Source organism: Megalobrama amblycephala, linkage group LG10, assembly GCF_018812025.1.
Source record: "Megalobrama amblycephala isolate DHTTF-2021 linkage group LG10, ASM1881202v1, whole genome shotgun sequence".
Lineage (NCBI taxonomy): Eukaryota > Metazoa > Chordata > Actinopteri > Cypriniformes > Xenocyprididae > Megalobrama > Megalobrama amblycephala.
This window is the reverse complement of record NC_063053.1, coordinates 22,132,276-22,157,234: the sequence shown is the minus strand read 5'-3', so window position 1 is coordinate 22,157,234 and position 24,959 is coordinate 22,132,276. Positions and strand designations below refer to the sequence as shown.

Genomic DNA, 24,959 nt, shown 5'->3' with positions numbered 1-24,959 from the left:
CTCTCGACTATAATACAGTGCATTTACAAAGTTCACACAGCTAATATAACCCTCAAATGGATCTTTACAAGATGTTCGTCATGCATACTGCATGCATGCGTCGGATCATGTGAGTATAGTATTTATTTGGATGTTTACATTTGATTCTGAATGAGTTTGATAGTGCTCCGTGGCTAAAGCTAACATTACACACTGTTGGAGAGATTTATAAAGAATGAAGTTGTGTTTATGAATTATACAGACTGCAAGTGTAAAAATGAAAATAGCGACGGCTCTTGTCTCCATGAATACAGTAAGAAACGATGATAACTTTAACCACATTTAACAGTACATTAACAACATGCTAACGAAACATTTATAAAGACAATTTACAAATATCACTAAAAATATCATGTAATCATGGATCATGTCAATTATTATTGCTCCATCTGCCAGTTTTCGCTATTGTTCTTGCTTGCTTACCTGCACAACGTCTGATGATTCAGCTGCGCACAGATCCAGACATTAATACTGGCTGCCCTTGTCTAATGTCTTGAACATGGGCTGGCATATGCAAATATTGGGGGCGTACATATTAATGATCCCAACTGTTACGTAACAGTCGGTGTTATGTTGAGATTTGCCTGTTCTTCAGAGGTCTTTTAAACAAATGAGATTTACATAAGAAGGAGGGAAACAATGGTGTTTGAGACTCACTGTATGTCATTTCCATGTACTGAACTTGTTATTCAACTATGCCAAGGTAAATTCAATTTTTGATTCTAGGGCACCTTTAATACGAAGAAAACGTGTAAGAATCTTAAGCTTTTGTTAGACACAGACCTTATTTTCTGCAATAATCCAAAAGGCAATGGAAAAATTGGGGTTTTTTCAAGAAAACACACAGACATCATGCCCAGGGAAACAACTTTATAACTTTATTCATAGTTGTTTTATAGCAAAGCAAACATCAAAGGATGAAGGCAGAAGTTCATCTGATATACAGTATGGCACCACTTAAAGGAGTAAATTAACCTTTTGAATACATTTTTAATCATTATCAACCAAAAAATATCATATCCAAGAAAACTAAACAACCAAATTAAAACCCAAACATAAAGACAACATTTTTTTTTGTTTAAAATAAATGCATCACTCATCATCTTAAGTAGCATTTAATTCATTCAAAGCCACACGCTTACTATTTGCTTTTTATTTTTGCCATCACCAGTTTGTGATTATGTACTACCTATCGCATGAAATAAGGCAGATTTTTGGAGATGCAGAGACAATCTGGTAAAAATACTGAGAGCTTGCAACTGATATCTGTTTATGCATGTGACAGGGAACGAGAGCGAGAAAGAGAGAGAGGGACTGTAAATAAAACATTTTAAACAATGCTGGCATGCATCTAGATACACTTGAGGGAATTAATTTGTTAGCGCACTCGTCAAAAACGGCCACGTCAGTCTGACACAACAGAAGTTTTCCTTTTTTATCAGGCATTCGCAGTAGTCAGAGCAGCTTTGAAGATGAAACATGATCAATGCTCGTTTGAGAGATTAAAGGGGGTCTCTGCGAGCGACGTGTCGTTTCAAAGCAGAGGAGCGCACGAACACCTCTGTTATACGGCGTGCAATAGGGAGGAATGTCACCACTCGATCTGAGATTAGAATCAAGCGACGTTCTCCTCGTTTGACCTGACTTGGTTCTGAAGCTCAAACACAAAGCGAAAACCTCTTTAAAGTGACATCATCTGTATATACACACACTCACTCACGCACAAACGGCACACTTAAAGCCATTTTAGTGTTTTTCACCTAAAAGAAATCTTAATTGGTGGACAGGGATGTGAAACCGGATCATATTTGGTCTGAATCTTGCATTACTGTGCTCTGCAGGAAGGAAAATTCAGCCTTGGCTTTGCACTTCATCTATAGTATTACAAAACAGCGTGTAACTAAAAGTGTCAGGATGATTTTTGGATGTGTTTTGACCAATCTACCTAATTTAAACCAGTTCAAATCCAGCACCAGGATGCCATATTTAAAAAAACAACAACTATTGATCAAGCAGCATGTTAGTGAGGTATAGCAGCCCTCCTCTAGCTCCACAATCCCTGCACTCTCTCTGATTCAAACTCTCATTTGTTCCATTTTATATAGCTATATATTTGATTTATTATCAATATGAGGAAGTGGAAAGGAAATACAGGTAGAATAGAAGGAAAGATGGTGAATGAAGTGGGGGTCAACTCTTTTCCCAGTGTTTGTGGGCGACTCCCTGGCGTGGGACAAAATTGGTGTGATGTTTGACTTCACACAGTTTGCCGGCACTCGTTCCTATGAGGCTGATTGTCGTCTCATTCCTGTGCGCTCGCATTGCCTTGGCCGTCTTGGAGAAAGAAAACATACAAGCAGAATTAAACATTACAGAATTAAGAATTGTTAGCAAACAAACAATTAACCCGGACTAATGCACAATACTGACAGAACTGATTTCAACATCAAACTAACACTGAGCCTATTTACTTTTTTCACCTTGTGTACATACATACATACACACATATAAATATACAAACAAAATTATTATATTTATACTATATACTGTATAGGGTGTATATATATAAATTATTATATGTGACCCTGGACCACAAAATCAGTCTTAAGGGTCAATTTTTTGAAATGGAGCATTTATACAGAATCTGAAAGCTGAATAACTAAGCTTTCCATTCATGTATGGTTTGTTAGGATAGGACAATATTTGGTCGAGATACAACTATTTGAAAATCTGGAATCTGAGGGTGCAAAAAATCTAAATATTGAGAAAATCACATTTAAAGACCTGAAGGCATTTTTAGAGTTGTTATTTTTTTCTGAGTGACAAACACAAAAGTAAAGACTCATAACTCCAAAACTGTAGCAAGGAGAGTCAAAAGGAAGGTATTGTTTGATAGAACACTTTTTAAATTTTTAGAAAATATAAATTACATTACAATTGGACATTCTCATGCTGGAAACTCAAACAAATATATATATATTAATGTTAATGTTTTCGTTGCTAGGTGGCGCCACACAAAGAGTTGATCAAATTTGAGTTGATTAAAATTGCAGAGTTTCTAAGCTTTAAAATGCTACCTATTTTGTGTTATTCCATGTTGGAAAATAAGCATGGACGGTTCCGGGAACATTGGATAACACAATGCATTCCAGAAAGACGAGAGACATATTTTTAGCCAAATAGACCCCTTAATCGCCTACGTCACTGTGACGTCACCGCTCTAGCTGGAGGCAAAACATAAGGAATAACTCATAGCAGGCGCGCTAAAAGTTTGAGGTTTTGACTTTAAAATGTCGTCTTGATGTGTTTTTGGCAGCCAGAATAAAAGGAACAGCACTTTTGGTTCAAAACTAAAGTTTTACCAGATCCCCGCAGACATTCCTTCACAGAAATCAAGAAGACAATTTTGGTTGAATGCAATAAGGCGTACAGACTGGACGGAGACGATCATAAATAATGCTCGTGTTTGCAGTGCACACTTCATATCAGGTAAAATAATCGATGCATATGTAATGGTGTGTTGGTTTTATCTAGTACAAATCAGCAAGTTTCTGTTTTATAGGTGAAAAGTCGCCAAACTTCAGCGCACTAGCTAGCTTAAATGTTAAACAAACATACAGCGATAGATGTGTGTGCCATCCTTTGAATGGTCTCTTAAAATAATCCACATTGCCAGCCATAATCATAGTTAGCCCAGCGTTAGGTTACGGAAGAGGATTAAGGCCAAGCAATAATAAAAAAATAAAACCATCTCGAGATTAAAGTTGTTAAATTTAGAGAAAAAACTAGTTAAATTTAGAGAAAAAAGTTGAGATAAAATGTTGAGAATAAACTCATAAAATTACGAGAAAAAAAGTAGTTAAATTACGAGAACGAATTTGTTAAATTATGAGAACAAACTCGTTAAATTTCCAGAAAAAAGTCGAGATAAAATGTTGAGAATAAACTCGTTAAATTTCGAGAAAAAATCTCATTAAATTTCGAGAAAAAAATTGAGATAAAATGTTGAGAATAAACTCATTAAATTATGACTTTATTCTCAACATTTTATCTCGACTTTTTTCTCGAAATTTAACAAGTTTTTTCTCATAATTTAATGAATTTGTTCTCGTAATTTAATGACTTTTTTCTCGCAATTTAATTAGTTTATTTTCAACATTTTATCTCGACTTTTTTCACGAAATTTAACGTCATTTTCCTCACAATTTAATGAGTTTATTCTCAACATTTTATTTAGACTTTTTTCTCAAAATTTAACGAGTTTTTTCTCGAAATTTAACAACTTTAATCTCGAGATGGTTTTAATTTTTTATTATTGCTTGGCCCTAATTCTCTTCTGTATTAGGTTACATTAGACAATAAGCCTTGACAAAATTCCCCGAACCACCCGAAAGTAATTCATATGTTGTCTAGGAAATATCCAAAACTTAATTTCATTTACAAAAATAGCTGTCACGGTCCCGCAGAGTCAGTGACTGTACATATTCGGACAGTTCTGAACCTTCTTGCATGTCATTCAAAGCCATCTTCTTCCATGATCTTTGATCTGTGCAATTTTTATGAAGTTATGAGCAAATTGCCACGTGAAATCGACATTCATTTACAGTTACTGTTTTTGTTGTAAAATCAATTTGTGCAGAATCATTAGAGGGTGAAAATAACGCAACAGGAGCATGTTGGAGGCCTGATCTTAATGTGTAAAGTCTATGATTTTGTATGCAAAAATAATTATTGTGTTACCTACTTGGTTTCAGTTACTATTGGTTCTTAAAGCGAGACACGCAAACGGGAGTCAACGCATATTACTTACAAAAACACATTTTTGATATATTTACGGTAGAAAATTTACAAAATATCTTCATGGAACATGATCTTTAATTAATATCCTAATGATTTTTGGCATAAAAGAAAAATCAAATAATTTTGACCCATACAGTGTATTGTTGGCTATTGCTACAAATATACCCGTGCGACTTACGACTGGTTTTGTGGTCCAGGGTCACATATACATTATTTAATTCAAATATTTTCAAAATGAATATTTTTCAGTTTATTAGGCTCATTCTCTCTTTAGTGTTCCGCATGTGATTGTTGTTGAAGTTGAAGACAAAAAATTAAGGCAGATAGTTGGCGCATTTTTCGTTCCCAAATGCAAATTATATGCGACTCAAACGCACAGCACTTGCAGTTTATTGTGAATTGAAAGTAAAAACACACTGTAAAAAAGAATTGTTGGTTTAACTTGAAGTAAGTTACCTGGTTGCCTTAAAATTGAGTTTATTGAATTTAAAAATTTGAGTTAATACAAAGAAGGCGATTAGTTTAATCAACAGAAACGCAAAATATTATGTTATCTGAACCACATTAATTATTGAAGTTGATTTGACAAAAGAAAAAATGTGATAAATCATGAAAATACTTTTTTATAGTGCAGTGCTGTGCTTTGGATTTACTCTGAAACATGCAGTGCGTCAGACTATATATTTATATAATTACATCACAACCCTTGTGATTTGAGCCATATAACCATCCACTGTCATACAGTAAAAACGTTACCCAGCAACTGGCGAGTAATACAGTTTTAATGCTTATACTCGCATTTGGCGCTTTGAACCCTGGCTAACATGCTAAGGGTGTCCCGCAACACCGTCAGAAGCAAATAAATGTATTAGAAGACGTAACATTTTTCAGTTCAGGTCTATTTGCGATTTCAATCATATATATATTTTTTTTTTCTCAGATTTACACAATTCTGTTTTGACTTCAATTTCATATCGGCATCAATATTTCTAAGAATTTTTCTTTTGATTAAAATACAGTCAAACAATCCCTGTCTTTGTATAGATACACATAAAGATACTGTACTAAATATTTTCCTGTCGAACGCAAAGGGAATGAATATAAATGGCATGCTGGGAGTTTGTATGTGCGGCCCCTAAGAGGGAAGCTGACCCCAGGGTTTCTGAAATGACAGCACAGCAAAACTCTTATCACACATGATTTATCAGCTTTCGCGCACTGCGTCATCTCTGCGCTCCGATCACACACGCTTTGTGTTTGATTTATTAATGTCCGTGAGGTGGGCATGCAGGTAATTCATCAAACTCAATTTAAGGAGGCATGCCAACACGTTTACTCTGAAAAATCAGGGTCACTCCGCAGTTCCAGATCAGCAGAGAGAGAAAGTGAATGAGAGAGAAAGGAAGTGAAGGAATTGTGGATAAAGCATAAGGGGCAGAAAAAGTTGCGAGCTTTTACTTGAATGAGGAGGACAATGAGTGAGACTGGGACATATATTGAAGATGAGGACTATGTATCTAGGTAGAACTAGTATGTTTTCTCAGTTTTATTGATTTATTGCTCTTACCATCGGAATTTGGTCTGCTGTCTGGTGGAGTTGAGTCAGGCTCTTGTGAGCTCTTGTCCTGCACGTCAACTAGATAAATTAAGGGGAGAGACAGAAAAAAACAAGAGAATGAGAGAGGGAAAAAGGCAGAGAGAAAGGAATGAATGACTCGACATCACAGCTGAGCAGAGGAATTAAAAGTTAGATGCCAATGGGTGACATCTCATCTACTGTGCTACTGTGCTTCTCCTAGCTGAAATAAATGTAACGGATGCTAAAGGCTACGCCTGAGGCAACGGAGGCTTCAACGGAGCTCAGAGAGACACTGCGGAGTTCAGGATGACAAGATACACCTGTGCATGTGTCTTCTGAAAATACATCAAAAAACACTCTCCTTTACTTTGTATGAATAATAAAGCAAACATTTGAATAAATGCAACAATTACGATCCTGTTCCCTCGTTTTCCCTGTTATCTGATGTGCCTCTCAAATGTCAAGTGGCAAAAAGGTCCATAACCTGAAAATTCAAATTAAAAAATGCATCCACACATGCTCTTCTTTCTTCTATAAATAATAAACCATGCATTTGAATTGGAGTCATGTCCTAGTGGTTAACGCACAAGCTAACAAATTACTGGGTGACATGAGTTCTGATCCTGGTTCTTGTAACTTTCATATAGATAAAAAAAGGTCATAAAAATGAATTTATATCTGAAAATGCATACACAGCTCTGCTTTCTTCTGTATGTAATATATTGCAATATGTGTAATACAAGTAATACACATGGCTAAAAGGCCACTTTAAAGGCACAAAAAATAGTTTAACTTTTTGTTTTTACCTTTAGTGCTGCTGGTGTTGCTCTCCTTGGCTGTTGTGACAGCATCTAATAAACAAAAGTAACAACATGTTAAGTTATCTGTGGCTTACGTTTCTTTTGATTTTTACAATTATATTGGCTCCACACACTGGATTCCTCATTATCGTCTTCAGGAAGAACAGCAACTACATTCTTTCATCCCCCAAAACATGATTTAATTATTATTATTATTATATTTATGTGAGTGAAAGTTACTTTAAAGGGTAAGTTCACCCAAAAATTAAAGTTCTGCCATTAATTATTCACCCTCATGTCGTTCCAAAACCTTTATTCATCTTCGAAACACAAATTAAGATATTTTTGATAAGATCTGATGGCTCAGTGAGGCCTCCATTGCCAACAAGATAATTAACACTTTCAAATGCCCTGAAAGGTACTAAAGACATATTTAAAACAGTTCATGTGACTACAGTGGTTCAACCTTAATGTGATGAAGCGACGAGAATACTGAAAATAATTAATCTAGTGATGGGCGATTTTATGAATCTTTTGTTTTGAATCAGTGGTTCGGAGTGTGTATCAAACTGCCAAAGTCACATGAAACTGAAATTTTGAAACTTTTCGAAACACTTGATGTAATGTTGTAATGTTGTAATGATGTAATGAAGCCTCGTTTACTGAAATCATGTGACTTTGGCAGTTTGATACATGCTCTGAACCACTAATTCAAAACAAAAGATTCTTAAATCTTCAAAGCTTCATGAAGCAGTGTTTTGAAATCGCCCATCACTAGAAACTGTTGAAAAAATTTTTTATTTTGGCACACAAAGAGTATTCTCTTCACTTCATAACATTAATGTTGAACCACTGTAGTCACATGAACTGTTTTAAATATGTCTTTAGTAGCTTTCTGGACATTGAAAGTGTTAATTATCTTGCTGTCTATGGAGGCCTCACTGAGCCATCAGATGTCATCAAAAATATCTTCATTTGTGTTCCGTAGATGAACGAAGGTCTTACAGGTGTGGAACGACATGAGGGTGAGTAATTAATGACAGAATTTTCATTTTTGGGTGAACTAACCCTTTAAAACTTCATATTTCACATCACATAGCTGCACAGGTAACTGAAAATATTCTGTGAACTTTTCTGTGAAAAGAGTAGCTACATGCATGGAGTAACTTTTAGGAGGTTGAGCCTACATCCTTTCCAGTTCGTATCTTTAACCACGACATCACACCACCCCAAGTGTAGTGTGTTTAGACAGAAACTTCAAAAAGAGATTATTTTATAGCTATTGGTTCTTTGGTATGAGACCCATGCATAATATTTAAACATGAAAAATATGGTCCAAAAGCCTCTCGCCTTCAAGAGGAACAAAACAAATGCAGACGAAAGAGGAAGCATAGAAAATTAATTAGAAACTGCCTTGAGACTATATCAGTGTGAGCCTTATTCTCAAACTAATTCAAACTCCCTCTATGACTTTCTCTCTTCTATCTCTCTGCCTAAATACCAAAGCAAACCACAGCATGAAATAATCTCCATCCTGCGGCACATCCACAGATGATGCAAGCACACACAACTCAGTGCTCGGCACTCGAACAATAGCGTTTGTCTGCAGAATAACGATATTTACCTTCTTGAGAATCTCACAAACGTCATCTGAACAAACTGCCACATCTTACGCGTACAATACACATCACTTGCGGTGTAACAACACGGTCTCTGCTTTCATTGTGATGCTACACGCTTTCATGCTTATTTCATCACAATTCCTCAGGTTACGGTGGCAACATTTCAACAACTACAGACGGTGGCTTTAATGCAACCTTTCAGAAGGAGAGCTACCCAGACGCTTCGCTCTCCCTGGTGACTAGCCCTCAAATTCTACTGATTTAACGGCGCAAAGCTGCAAGTGATGGATTTGTGTTTCGAACGTGGAAAAAAAAGGTCTTTTCATTGGAGAAATAGAGCCGCAGCAGAGTGTCTGGATGAGGAAAGGTGAGGGAGAGCACAGGCAAACACCACCACCATGATTTCATTTCATTCTTGTCTCGCGGCACCGTAGAGGGAGAAATTGAAACTGAGTGCGATACGATTCAACAACGCTGTTTCCATTACCGCCCACTTCTGGAAGCAAGTCTCCTCTCTGTCCCTCGCTTCGCTTTTTCATCCATATTCCTGCACAAATGGGGAGCTGGAGTAAACAAAGGATCACACACACTTACAGAGGCAGGGCAGAAATGTATACTGCAAAATATCTTTGTTTATCATCAGTATTTTGGTCTTGTTTTTAAGTAAAAAATTCTGATATCAACATACTTGAAGAAAAACTGCATTTGTTTTAACCATAAATAGAAAAATACTAAATGATTTTAATGCTTAAAACAAGTGAAAACCTCAATTCAAGATATATGGAAGAGGAGAAGAGGATTAGGGTCAAGAAAAAAAAATATATAATATTTTTCTTTTTTTCATGACAATATAATATTACATTGATATAATATTACAAAATTTTATATATACAGGGGTTGGCAAAGAAACTGAAACCAACTGCGGCCAGTACAGCATCAATTCATCTTGGGAATTACAGATACAAGTCCTTCACAGTGGGTAGAGGGATTTTGGGAATAATCTCTTCCAGAACAGTGGCTAGGTCACTATGTGATGCTGCTGGAAGAAAAAGTGACTTCTGACTTGCTCCTCCAAAATATTTCCATCTGGTGACTGTGCAGGCCACAAGAGATGTTCAACTTCACTTCATGTTAATCAATCCATTCTGTCTCAAGTGTTGCTGTGTGTATTAGTGCATTATCATACTGATACATGGCACCGCCTTCAGGGTACAATGTTTGAATCATTAGGTGAACGGTTAGAATGGTTCTGTAGTCCTTGGCAGTGATGCGCTCATCAAGCACAGTAGGCAATGCCATGGTATTGCAGCTCAAACGATCACTGATCCACCCCGTGCTTCACTCTGGGCACGCAACAGTCCGGGTGCCACACCGTAACTCCCACAGATACTGGATGAGTGAAGGTGGACTCATTGTCCACAGCCCAAAATTTGCACTGTTGGCACCAATGAAACCAACATTTGGCACGATTGACCAAAGGTTTGGCTATAACAGCCCGACCATGAATATTGACTCTGTGGAGCTCCCAATGAACAGTTTTGTTGGAAACAGAAGAGTCGAGGTGCCTATTTAATTCTGCAGTGAGTTGGGCAGCTGTGATTTTATGTTTTTTTTTTGTTGTTGTTTTTTGGATACAATCCGGGTTAGTACCTGGACATCCCTTTCAGACAGCTTCCTCTTGCATCATTGAGTTTTGCAGTACAGATTCTGACTTTCACACACAAGTAATGCTCTTATGGCGCTTTTCCAACGCATGGTACGGTTCAGTAAGGCTCGATACATATCACTTTTTGGCGCTTTTCCACTGCATGGGTCGACTCGGTACGGAACGCTTAAATAGTACCACCTCGGTTGAGGTTCCAAGAGTGCCGTACCGATACTAAACGTGACGTGAAAACATTGCAGATCACTGATTGGTCAGAGAGAATTGTCACCACCAGCGTCATTGGATTTGAAACACAAGCCAGCAAACCCGCTAGATTTAAATAGTCAGTAACAGCCACTGCTGTATCATTTGTTTGTGAAATGACTTGCTTTAAATGACTGTCACATGCAACTTGAAAAAAAAAAAAAAAATGGCTGTATCGTGGTCAGTAGATGAGGTGCAGACTCGTTGGTAGATGAGAAGCGGATCCACGGCAGTAATGGCAGCTATAACGATCAGTGTATAATCCCTCCCACTTTGAAGCGGTAGTAACTGCAATAGAAAAGCAAACCGAAAGTAAAGCGAGCCGAACCGAGCCGTGCCGTACCGAGCCGAGCTGAGTACCACGCAGTGAAAAAGCGCCACTACTTTTCAGAGGTGGGTAGAGTATCCAAAAACTGTACTCAAGTAAAAGTATATATATATATATATATATATATTAGGGGTGTGACGAGATCTCGCGGCACGAGATCTCGCGAGACTAATATGTGACGAGATTTCTCGTCGAGGCGAAAAGTAGTCTCGTGACGTTGTTGCCATGAAAGAGTGTTAGGATGATTAGGAAAGAATATGCCACCGCTTCGTTTACATTACGCCTCCACTGTCGTTTTGCTTTGTATTTAAATAAAAAGCATTTAATTCAGTTGGATAACGGTTGCCACCGCTCCATATTTTCAGAGTTACGCGCGATCGCTAAAAGTGAAAGTAAACGCGAGCGCGCATTCAAGCGCGATGTCAATACACCACATTTTGAAAGCGGCTCCCTGATGAATGCAAATATCTCTCAATATGAAAGCTATTTTAGGCTGGGCAGTGTAGTTGTAAACATCTCTTAGCTCTGTATCAAAGAAAAATTTGGTCTTATTTGCACTTTTATTATTGATGGTGTGATTATGGTTGCACTTGTAAAGTGTTACCATAAAAATGAATAACAGTTTCTCTTAATCTTATTAAGCACAAACAATAAGGTTTCATTTGTTAACATTAGTTAATGCACTGTGAACTATCATGAACGAACAATGAATGACTATTTTTATTAACTAACATAAACAAAGATTAATAAATACTTTAGCAAATATATTGCTCATTGTTAGTTGATGTTGGTTAATTAATGTTAATAAATGAGACCTTATTGTAAAGTGTTACCATTTTTATTTATACTGTTTTTATGATCAGTTTGGGGAAAGGAGTTCAGTTAGGAGGTCAAAAGTTGTAGAAGCTCATAAATCATGTACAGTAGCCTAAGGTCTGAAGAGACTGAAATCATACAGAAGAGAAGTCAGTCAGTTGAGTTAGTGGCAAAAACTTTTACAGTACTTGAGTATTGTTGTCTTTTACTTCATATGATAATTCATACTCAGAAAGTAGAACTGAAATGACATTCATTACGAGATGATTAGTTAAAACATTTTAAAGACACCTGCAGAATATTGTTTCTAGTAATGTATTTCGCCATTGAGGATTTCTTAAAAATAGTGTGTAAAAATCTTGTCTCGTCTCGTCTCGTGAACTCAATCTCGAGTCTCGTCTCGTCTCGTGAGATACCTGTCTCGTCACACCCCTAATATATATATATATATATATATATATATATATATATATACACACACACACACACACACACACACAACAATACAATAGCATGTTATTATTTTTAAATTATTATCATAATTAGATATCTTTGCAACAAACACAGAAGAGGCTAACATTATTTCTGGCATCTGTAACCCGAATATCATAGCATGTCCTTTACTTTGTATAATAATAACCTATACAGCTACATTTGAAGGAAGAGAGAAAACTCTTTACGTGTGCTCGCGCTCATAACCTCTGAACATCGCAAAGGCGTTCATTTTCAAGACGAACAGGTCGCCGGCGCCGCAATTGCACAATAGGCTACCCACAAATTACCATTTCATACTCTCTGAACAATGGTAGCTTATTTAATGTATTAAAAAAATTATATATATGTCCATAAAAACGGTAAAGAAATGCTACATACTTTGTTGGTTGTAAAATGTCGGCTATTGGCTGTATGAATTGAAATCGAATGAAATTGATACCTGTGGAGTTGTTCACAGACAGCATACGCAGCTCAACTAATAAAGATCTTCATCGCTGGCAAACAGTTGTACCCATTTGCAGATTTGCTTTTAATTGACTGTAGGTCCACTGCCACTTCATCCAACACAACGAGTGAGAAACCGCTTCAGACGATTCAGTGCGTGCAGGAACTGAACAAATCTTTGATTCGCGAACCAATTTAGACAGTTTTGTCAACTTGTTTGATCAAGTCTATGAACAGAATCAACTCAAAAGAGTGATTCATTTATGAATGGGGCATCGTTCATGAAAAAAGAGACAGCGTGCTTAGAATAAACTACGCGTTTCTTAACATGTACAGTTTTGCATTAAAATAAAGTAACGAGAGGAACGTCGCCCAACATAGCGAAGTAAAAGTACAGATTTTTCATTACAAATGTACTCAAGTTAAAGTAAAAGTACCCACATTTAAATCTACTCTAAAAAGTAACATTTTTCCAAAAAAACTACTCAAGTAAATGTAACAAAGTAAATGTACTTCGTTACTACCCACCTACTTTTACACTGTTGCCGCGGGTTGTTTTCATGTCCACGGGCTGAAGCGACCCCAAATAACTAGCCCAATCATCCCGAAACGTGATTGGGCTAGTTTTGAGTAGCAATTGGGCGGGTTTTGTTGTGAAAACCTAACAATCCTGATGGACAGGCACAGTGGCATAGCAAGTCAGCCCTGGGCCCATATGCGCTTGCATACCCAGACGCTACGCCACTGGACAGGCACCAAAATGAGAAAGTTAAGGCTGTCGTTTGAGTGAACCTGCATACTCAATTGAGACTTGGCTTCCTCCTGATGCTCCGTCTGTCTCTCTTTCTATGTAATAATGTCAGGGCTGAGAGGGAGCCCTGCCACTTTGGGCTCCTAATAAGCAGCGCTGATCAAAACACAACAAACCAGCCTTTGAAAAAATGAGATGCTGGAATTTCAATCAATGCCCGTGCTTGCTTCCAACTGCTGCCATGTACTCCAGGAGATGCTGCAGAAATTTGCCAGCTCTCTAATTTAGCTTTACAGCCGACAACAGTATGAGTTCGGTCTTTCGGGAAGACAGTCTGACGTGCTGTGAAACAAATAAAGTAGCCAGAGGCTGTCAAGTAGGAAAAAGTGTACGAAATGTGACATGGAGGGTAGCCAGGCACTTGAGTCTGTTTCTCCAGAAATGTGAGAGAAAACAACTGAATTTCATTTCCATACCCAGCAGCCTATAGATTGATTTCAGGTTTTTGAACTCACAGTATCATGCCATTATGGTTTAAAATCCTCACAAGTCACAAAAAAAACGATATATTTGTTGTTAAACATCAGACTAAGTCTATACCAGTGGCCTGAAATGACGTGTTTTGGTTATTTATCATAGTTTATTTATGTATTTATTTATCCTGACAGGAGTCCATTGGAGACTCCGGTAATTCTCTTCTGCACAACGGCTGAGCGAGCTCAAGATAGTCTGCCGTTTGAGTGCTCTAGCTTCAATAGATTGTCGTATTTTCTTTGCTTCATATGCTTCCCTTGAAATTAACTGCACTTAGGCGTAATGAAAGTTTGATGGTGTCTTTGTGTGGGTGGTATCTTTACAGTCAGTGCTGGGCCACTCACAAAGCAAGGAAGACGAAACAAGTGAGCGAGGGAGATAGAGAAAGGGAGGGAAGTGTGTTGGGGGGTTGGGGGCAGATGTAAGTCATATTCATATTCAGACAAGCAGAAAATTAGATCCTCCACCAACCATTCGCTCTAGAGATCGTGAGGGGCTTGTGGGTCTATTGTTAGGCAGCATAAATCGACTGCGCCACACAAATAATGACCAGCGGTGTCAGGCTAGCATCAACACTTTCCTCGTCCCCTCCAAACCTCCAACAATGACGTTACAGACAAAGGCCAAAGCAGGAGTGAAGTAATCGTGAAGTAATCCTCAGGATATATGTCTGCTTATGCAGTTGTTGACCAACGCCTTCACAAAAATGACCGGAATAATTTCAGTCAGAGTTGTGCGATATTTAGAACTGAATTGAGTGCCTTTTCAATTCCTGGACTTATTTTGGATTTGAGGTGGCAAACAGGATACAGATCTATCTATCTATATATCTATAGAATAACATTAAGCAGCACAACTGTTTTCAACACTGATATTAATAATACATGTTTCTTAAGCACCAAATCAGCATATTTGAATTATTTCTGAAGAACTGAAGACTGGAGTAATGCTGTTGAAAATCCAGCTTTGCCATCACAGGAATAAATTAATTCCAAACTTTTTAATGACACTGTATATATCTCTAAAAATACCATGGAAGTTGTATTTGCATACGTCAACAGACATGTACATAATGAAAGAACCATAAAATAGTCTCTGAAACCAAAGTTGGCACAACCGATGTAAAATTATAAAACTGCAAACTGGGTGCAAGGATTTTCTTCTACTCAAACAACATCAGTACACACAAAACAAATAAAACATAAAAAACTTTAACATTTTTACCTCACAGTGATCTGTAGAAATGAGAAGATCAGCTGTAGATGAAATGCACCACAGTTTTATCGCACCTTTGCTCTTTTATCGCACCTTTGCTCTTATGTCCGAAGACATACATGCAAGAATGTCTAGTGAAATTCTGTCAAATGCATCATTTGAGATGCTTCAACAGAGTTTGAGAGAATCTTTTTCACAGTCAAGAAACCTGCAATGTTTACCATGCTATTGAATGCCTGGATGGTTTAGGTTCTCAAGGCCGTTTGACTCTCACAACAGCTCAAAGCTGACCACAAACAACCAAACCAATAAACCTGGCCTAACTGGGGCACGGGACCAATGTAATCGAACCAGTGACTCACAAAAGCACCTCGCCAGACAGTTTTCACATGTCACTCAGGAGGTTAATGGAAAAGAACTCAACTGAAAGGAGATCAAGAGAACAAGCTTACAGCTGTCCGTGCATTCACACGAGGTTTGTTGAGTAAAACCACTCGATATCTCTGAAGTCGAAGGCATTATCTATCTGTCCTTCACTTGGAGGGGTATGTTTGGTTAACGGATATGATATAATTTATCGAGCTCTTCTCCTCTGAAAAAGATGAGCAGCATAAGAAGTACCTGATATCTCACTTTAGGTGAAGAAGCTCAGGGTGGCCTTCAAGCTGTGCATTCATCACCTAACATGTAAAATACTGTATTCTGCGAGTGAATAGCCACATTTTAGACCAAAGTACGGCTTTTGTAATGTTTTGTGCGAGGTAACGGTAGAGTTCAGCTCATCGTTTAAACATACATCAATGTAATTCCAGGCCTATTCATGAGCAACAACGGCGGGCAACCTTTTCAAAGAGCCAGACCATGGGAGCTAATGAAGTGCTAAATGTGGAGAGCAAACTTCATTTTCATATGTAAATATTCAAAGGTTGCGGGGCGAGGGCAGGCATATTTTCTCTGGAACAACATTGAGGAGAGGAAGAGAAAGAGAAAGCATTCTGGGAGGCACTTGATTATGTGTGGGGCTTTTTTCTCTGTTGCGTCGCTGTGTGATGGTGAAGCTTCAAACAATTAGAGGCAATTAAAAGGTATTGAGTCGAAACAAACCCGGTGGGGAGGGCTTCAGTGTAAATACCACAGATCTTTCTCATGCATGCTCCTCTGTGAAAAGCTAAGTGGTTCCTCTCATCTGTATTCCGCCCTCTCAAAGAAAAGAATGAGAAATACGAGGAAGGGTTTCTACAGAGCCAAGTAGCATTGTATTGCCGGCCGCATTTGCCTAAAGTTACAAGATGTGCTTTGACGAGCTGCCATTGTACAAAGAAGAGGTCCTCTCTAGGTCTGAAAGGCTTCCAGTTCTCTCGGGCCAAGAAGGCCATGCTTGGAAAAACAAAACAAAAAAAACTTTTTTAAAGATGTGAAAAGAGAACATGGGGTCGCTTAGATTAAGGGTCACATTGAAAGCGCTGAGGAGAACTGAGCAGGGAGGTTTGTGGCAGATCAGTAAAGCACATTAAGCAGTGAAGGGAGGGGAACAGCAGCCTTTTTTAATGCATCACTTGTCGAAGTAGAAATCATATGATAAACTCATCATGTAACATGAGTCTAAAGTGTGTTTTCAGAGCTGAAAGCAATAGTTCTCCCGAATATTCAAATTCTTTAATCATTTACTCCCCCTCAAGTTGTTCTAAACCGGCATGAATTCTTTCATCAATGGAAATGTTGTATAATGCACTGGTTGCTATTTTCCATGCAAATAAATGGGGACTAGGGCTATCAAGCTTCAAAAAGGTTGTGAAAAGTTTGTATATACAACTTTTACGCTATTTTCCCAGTCGTCTGAAGGTATATAATAGTTTTGTTAAATTGTTATTCACTGATAATCTTCCCACACCAATAAGCTATATGTTTGCTGTAGCTGAGAATCAGATTAGTCAGATGAATCATTCAGACTCAAAAAACAAAAAAAAAAAAAACAAAAAAACAAAGGAAAAAAAGAGAGTTATTCTCAAAACTTCATCATCTCATAAACTGACTTAAAGGGTTAGTTCACCCAAAAATGAAAATTATCCCATAACACAATTGGAGATATATAAAAAAAATATTCTGGCTCTTCCAAGCTTTATAATGGGACTGAATAATATCAGATATTTTGAAGGCCAAAAAAGCACATCCATCCATCCATCCTAAACGTAATCCATCCGGCTCCAGGGGGTTAATAAAGGCCTTCTGAAGTGAAGTGATGCATTTTTATATATATATATAAAAAAATCCATATTTATAACTTTATAAACCAGAATCACTGGCTTCCCCATGTGAGTTGATTCTGGCGGAAAAGTGAACTTTGACCTGACGCATGACATATTGACGAATACTGAGCACAGAGGTTAGAGCAAAACAAAACACGGTCACGAATTAGAAGTCTTAAATGAGAATTTTTAAAGAGAAATGTCGGAGGAGTTTGAGTTTGTTGCCCAGCCCTATATAACCACGAGAGGCGTCTACTCTCACTTAAAGGTGCCCTAGAACCAGTTTTTACAAGATGTAATATAAGTCTAAGGTGTCCCTTGAATGTGTCTGTGAAGTTTCAGCTCAAAATACCCCATAGATTTTGTTTTAAATTAACTTTTTTAACTGCCTATTTTGGGGCATCATTAACTATGCACCGATTCAGGCTGCGGCCCCTTTAAATCACGCGCTCCCTGCCCTCCGAGCTCTCGACTATAATACAGTGTATTTACAAAGTTCACACAGCTAATATAACCCTCAAATGGATCTTTACAAGATGTATCGTCATGGGTGAAATATCTGTTTAAATAAAGAGTTTAAGAAGTTAGAGTGCAAGTATAACTTTCTCTTTGTTTTACTCTTCTCTGCTTCAAATGATATGGGAATGACTACAAGTCCAAAAACTATGATTCAAAACCACAAAAAACAAAACAATAAATGTGTAGGAAATAAGAAAAAAAAGGGCGTCCCCTTTGCCATGACCTCAAGAGCCGCAAAACACAGCTGTCAAAGGTAGCAGGGCTTGCTGCTAAAACTTAACGAGTGACTTAGCATAATGTGTGGTCTGCTTTTGAACCTGACCCACCGCGAGTTCCTCGGCATGAGATTATATTCAGCAAATAGGATGCATGAGCACCTTTAGACCTTGCTGGGAAAAGATGTGAGAATATAGAAAGCAAAGGTCTTCACATTCAAACACAACGATATACAGAAATATTCAATCTCTCAAACAGCTTCTTATGGTCACAAATACTGATCCATATTTACCACATACACTACTGTTCAGAAGTTTCAGGTTAGTACGAATTTTTTATGTTTTTGAAAGAAAGTGTTTTTATGCTCACAAAGACTGCATTTTCTTGAAAAACTGTAATATTGTGAAATATTGTTAATTTTGCTGCTTTTATTTTTTATCTTTATGTTGAAACTGTGATACATTTGTCCAGGATTCTTTGATGAATAGAACGTTCATTTATTAAAACCAGAACAGAACAGTCTCTACTGTCACTTTTCAATCAATTGAATGCATCCTTGCTGAATAAAAGTATTGATTTCCAAAAATATTGTCTACTTAATCTTACATATGTAAAATTTGTGTTTTTGCTGCTTGCATTCAATGTTCTTCTCATTAACATGTAAAAATTATGGGTTTTTACTTAAATGAATTAAAAAGAACACATTTAAGGTACTTAGAGGTATACAACACAAAAAAAAGCTTGAGAAAACCATACCCTGAACCTCCATGGGAACCGCAGGCTCTGGACTGGTGTCCGCCCCGATGTCTGCACTCTTTGTTGAGTCTATTGACACAAAGAACAGAAACAGAGAATATTCTGAACACGACGGCCATTAAAACATAAAAAAAAGAGGTTAAAACAGGTTCCAAAGAAGCAATACTATCAGCAGCACCAGTTTTCAAAGTGACTGTGTCACATAGTTTTCTGTTCCTGCCAAAACTGTCAGTGGCTTTATATCTCTCACTATTTTTTTTTGTTTAATATGCATTAAAGCTTTTAAATTCTATGTGACTTTTTAATGGATTTTGTACACCTTTGCACGGTCTGAGAGGGAAAGAGATGTGTGAGAGGGACAAAATGAATAGGCATGAGCAAAACAAAACTGCCATTATCAAATTTAAGCTCTGCACCCTGTGCCTCGGCAACTCTTCACTTTCGCCGAGATTTATCCTGCCTCCATATTCTTCACACACTCCGTCTGGAGGACTGTGGGAGGGACGAGCTCACTGATCAAAAGAAGATCTTCAAAGCCACAGTGTGAGAGCCATGCTCCTTCCAGCTTATTTGAGCAGGACTCCTCTTCTCCTGCATTCCCACTGCTTTGATGCTAACAGGGTTGTGGGCCATAGGTGACTACATAATGGAGAGCACACACAATGCATTCTGGGTGCTCTACTGGGGCACAAATGACAGTCAGATCAGGTGTGTTTGAAGTCCAGGGTCCATCAGCAGATGGTTGTGTTGGCTGAAGAGAGTTCATGATGGTCATATATGTGTGTGAATTCATACAACAATGACGCCTCAGCCCGAAAGCTGTTTATGTGGCTCGGTTTTCATCAAGCCTGTCCTCTAACACATAATGTACACATATAATTATTAATATTATACCTTTTGAAATTATATGTTAAAGTCCCCCTGTAGTCAATAATTGTATCCCTTGACAAAATTACACATTTAAACATTTTTTCCTGTGAAAAAAAAAAATCTTCATGCCTTAAAATAACTCGAATGTAACTTTACATCCTTCCTTCATTTTTTATATGTGGATCTATGAATATGCTAATTAGCCCCACCTCCACTCACTCGCACACAAGCTCAGAGATCCACTCGGTCAACTTACTGAGGTAAACGCAACACAATGGTATCGCTTTTTACAACGTCGGACACATGACGGTGAATTAATATGATTAGCCTTTTGCTTGACTACATTATCAAACAGCTGTTAATAATGTGTTGCTAATTAATGTTAATCCCGTTCACGAGTCAGACAGCTGCCTTCTGAAAATCATTATCCTTAGAAACGCTTTGAAAGGTATATAATTTATCATATCATTGTAATATATACATCATACACCCACTATATTGCTAAATCTACCCGATTTTTTATTTATATCAACAAAAAAATATATATACCGGGATAACCTGGCTTCTTGAGACTCTCCTGCTTCAGAGCAGTCATAGTTAATGATATGCTAAAGCCCACCAGCACATTGACGTGATTGGTTACAAGGTAGTTTGTGACATCACAAACACCAGTGCTTTCAAACCGTGTTTTTGAAACTGTCTTTAGATCACTGCAGTTTTAAGGAGAAAATACTCAGCAATGGTGTTGACTTATTAATTTGCACATGGTTTGTCTTAAAGCATATTAAAAACTCCACACAGACATATAAACAACATTAAAAACTTGACTTTCACCACAGGGGGACTTTAATGTTTGAATATCTGGCTTCATTTTCATATTTGTGTGTCATATTTTCATAAACTTAAATGAGAGGTAATATTATTATTATCATTATTGCCAATAATAATAATAATAATAATGCAATTTTTTGTTATTATTACCAACTGTAACAACAACAATAATAATGATAACAATAAATTATTCTTCACAGTAAAACTGACTAAAATTAGTGAATATGATGATAAAATACTGACTTAATTTCATTTATTTTATCAAATAACACACTATGTTGACTAAAACAAAAACTGAACTGAATGAACTGTGGAGCTTAGTAAGATTATTTGAGGGGCTGAAACTGCTTCTTTTAAATGAGCAGCACAACATGCCACTATAGCTACAGCTCCGGGGAGGCTACAATTGCACAAACTATGGCCGCTAAAGTGCATGTTGTTCTTGTCTTTGTGTTATTTAATCTGCCCTGCTCCAAAGCAAAGTGCGAGGACAGTTTTGGGGCAGTATGAAGACACAGTGCAAGAATATTTGCATTTATGCAGAAAATTTGGCTAATACCAGGCTCTTTCAAGGACTGCTGCGATATATGAGCCCAGGGCAATAGCTAATTGTGCTGTAATAAGCCCTAGCCACAGGCTGACAGAAGCTCTCTGAGCTTTGCTTTCACCTCCACAATCTCCCCAGCACACAAACAGAACAAGGGAAGTCACATTTAAACATCCAATTAAAAAGGCAGTTGCCTCCACGTGTCTCTCCACCATATGAAGTCTCTATGGATGGCGGATCAGAGGAGCAACCCAACAGGGGTGCATCGAAAGGAAAGTCACAATGTAGAGAGGAAGTACGACCTCGCTCAAATGATTCTACTAGAAACAGATTACTTGAGTGGTCAACATCTCCTACTTCACACAACAGGAAGATCACAATTAGGAGAGTAGTGTTGGGACTTTGAAACTACTTATAATTTGCACACTATAATTTGAAACCTGGCATTGTGAACTGCAAATATTGTTGACTTTTATGATAAACTGCATAAACTGCTAAATGCATTAGGGTACAAACTTTTACATATATTCTGGGGGTGTAACAGTACATGTATTCATCCTGTATGGGTCGGACGTCACGGTTCGGTTTATACAGTCTTATATTCATGACGAATACAGTCAGTCACAGGCGAGCCTGCACTTCAATCCAGAAGGGGGCGTGCATGGTAATGCAACGCTGTTTGCTACCAGTAAAAAGCGCAGGAGAAGAAGAAGAAAATATGAATGATATGTTTACATGTAATCTCTCAACCAGTGTTTCATTTGCGGAAAGATATCAATAGAACAGCTTGATTATCATATCTCACATAGAATTATATTTACCTCAGGCATTTAGTGTCAACACAGCATGTTAGTTCACTAGAGAAATAAACTTTAGAGAGGAGCATTTCGGATATATGCACTATATTAGCCTATTCATTATATTTACTTGACCTGTTGGCAATGTCTTGATTATTTAATGTGTTTAAACAAATTTGTCATGAAAACAAGTTATGTCAGCCACTGTGTAAATAATTATATTTCAAAAATGAATTGGAGTAGAAAATTACATTTATAATTAGATTTAGAAGTTAATGCAAAACCTGCCTTATGTGCAATTTACATGTTTGTGTGTGTGTTGATTATTATATCTAAAAATAAATAGCAACTGAATTTAATAATTTGGGCTCTGTTGTTAATTCTAACCTTTAAAGGTGCCCTAGATTCAAAAATTGAATTTACCTCGGCATAGTTAAATAACAAGAGTTCAGTACATGGAAATGACATACAGTACAGTGAGTCTCAAACTCCATTGTTTCCTCCTTCTTATATAAATCTCATTTGTTTAAAAGACCTCCGAAGAACAGGTGAATCTCAACATAACACCAACTGTTACGTAACAGTCGGGGTGTACGCCCCCGATATTTGCATATGCCAGCCCACGTTTCCAACATTATGAAAGGCATTAGACAAGGGCAGAACGTCTGGATGTGCACAGCTGAATCATCAGACTAGGTAAGCAAGCAAGGACAACAGCGAAAAATGGCAGATGGAGCAATAATAACTGACATGATCCATGATAGCATGATATTTTTACTGATATTTGTAAATTGTCTTTCTAAATGTTTCGTTAGCATGTTGCTAATGTACTGTTAAATGTGGTTAAAGTTACCATTGTTTCTTACTGTATTCACAGAGACAAGAGCCATCGCTATTTTCATTTTTAAACACTTGCAGTCTGTATAATTCATAAACACAACTTCATTCTTTATAAATCTCTCCAACAGTGTAGCATTAGCCGTTAGCCACGGAGCACAGCCTCAAACTCATTCAGAATCAATGTAAACATCAAAATAAACACTGTACTTACGCGATTAGACATGCTGCATGACGAACACTTTGTAAAGATCCATTTTGAGGGTTATATTAGCTGTTTGAACTTTTTTTATGTTGTTTAAGGCAAGCGCGAGCTCTTGGGGCGTGGAGCACAAGATTTAAAGGGCCACACACCCTGAATCGGCTCATTTATAATGATGCCCCAAAATAGGCAGTTAAAAAAATGAATTAAAAAAATCTATGGGGTATTTTGAGCTGAAACTTCGCAGACACATTCAGGGGACACCTTCGACTTATATTACATCTTTTAAAAAAAAGTTCTAGGGCACCTTTAATATTATAGTAATGTAAGTAAGGCCTCTCTATATAGTTTACAGCATTAGCTTTTTTTTCTATCTTTAAGAAATTTTTAATTATAATTGAATTTATTTAAACACAGAGACACATTTGTAAAAACAAACAAACAAAAAAATAGTTTAATAATAAGAAAGCAATTTTATGTTTAGTTTTCTCCCCCCGCTGTACCGAACCCGTAGCGAACCGTGACTTCAAAACCGAGGTACATACCGAACCATCATGTTTATGTAGTTACACCCCTAATGTTTTCACATTCTGGCACAAAAACAGTGATTTTTTTTATTTATTTATTTTTTTTTTAATGAATGAATGATCTAAATTAGTGCGACAGCATTAAACGTGAGCAGGCAAGTTCAAGCTATACAGAATAAAAGAAAAACTAAAATATAAAGACAAAAACAGTATAATCTAACTATCAATTCACCTCATTCTGTTTTTTGTTATCATATTATTTTGATTTATTATTGTAATCATAAAAACAATGGTTAGTATCACAAATTATTTTACCATTTACTGCATTTTGTTATTTTTACAGTGATTCACACATTCACAGAAAAAAAAGAAGCTTACTTTCATGTTGCAACATAAGGTAAATAAAAAGAAGACTTTTTTTTTTATTAATAATCAGTTCATTTACATGAACTGTCTGAACAGACTGATTCAACAGAATGAATCTGACTTGCAAAAGAATGTAACAAATCCTGCAGTGCTTTGTCTCATGACACTGCCACTCAGTGGAAAAGGCAGGTCATGACTGGAAAAGCTACACTTTGCTTTGTCACACTGCTAAAAAATAAATATAGCTGCAGGGGACAAGACTGGGGGAAAATGAGAATAGGTCACCAAATAAAAATAAAAAAATGTAAAAAGTTGTCTGACGATGACTAAATATTAGCAGTTGGCAAAAGTGGCTGCCTTTGTTGTTCGGTGGGCTTTACTGAACCGAGAAGCTAGAAATGTGCAGGGCTTCAACACAAGCAACAGATGGTCATAGAGGATACTGTTGGGGTTTCTGCCTCAGAGCCACATTCACCAGGACTAGGATGGCATCACAATCACAGTCTCGAAAACATGGCTGCAATCAATAGTTAATACACAAGGAACAAAAACCCAGCAGATCCAAACCCGGGCAACGTTACATGGAGATTCCTACGGGTGTAGCTTGAAGAAGTAAACAAATAAATAAGTGAGCATAGCACTTAAATAAACAATGCTTTCTTTTGATGATTTCCTGAATAAATAGAAATTCTTTTTGGAGAGGCAGAAGAATGGGTACGAGAATGGGTGCCGTGTGATCTCACTATGAACGATGTGAGACAGGAAATGATGAATATTGACTGATATCCAAGAGTTAAGCTGGCAAACTACTCCATTTTAGCCTCACCATGACATCCGACAGAAAACAAAGGGTTGAAGAGAGTAAAAGAACAAGTAAAAAAAAAAAAAGTGTCCAAAATGAAACAAATCTGAA

At 37.2% G+C, this 24,959-nt stretch overlaps 1 protein-coding gene across 16 annotated transcripts in view; it reads right to left on the bottom strand.

Moving 5' to 3' along the window:
• Positions 1–894: 894 nt before the first annotated feature.
• macrod2 (mono-ADP ribosylhydrolase 2) overlaps positions 895–24,959 on the bottom strand; it is a 634,638-nt gene continuing 610,573 nt past the window's right edge. For all 16 annotated transcript variants that reach the window (XM_048205395.1, XM_048205400.1, XM_048205403.1 and 13 more), the window contains 4 exons: positions 19,070–19,138; positions 7,225–7,269; positions 6,407–6,475; positions 895–2,373 (listed from right to left, as the gene is read on the bottom strand). In XM_048205395.1, coding sequence (XP_048061352.1) covers positions 2,342–2,373; positions 6,407–6,475; positions 7,225–7,269; positions 19,070–19,138 — 215 coding nt within the window. In that variant the 3' untranslated portion in view covers positions 895–2,341. The remainder of the gene's footprint in view (positions 2,374–6,406; positions 6,476–7,224; positions 7,270–19,069; positions 19,139–24,959) is intronic.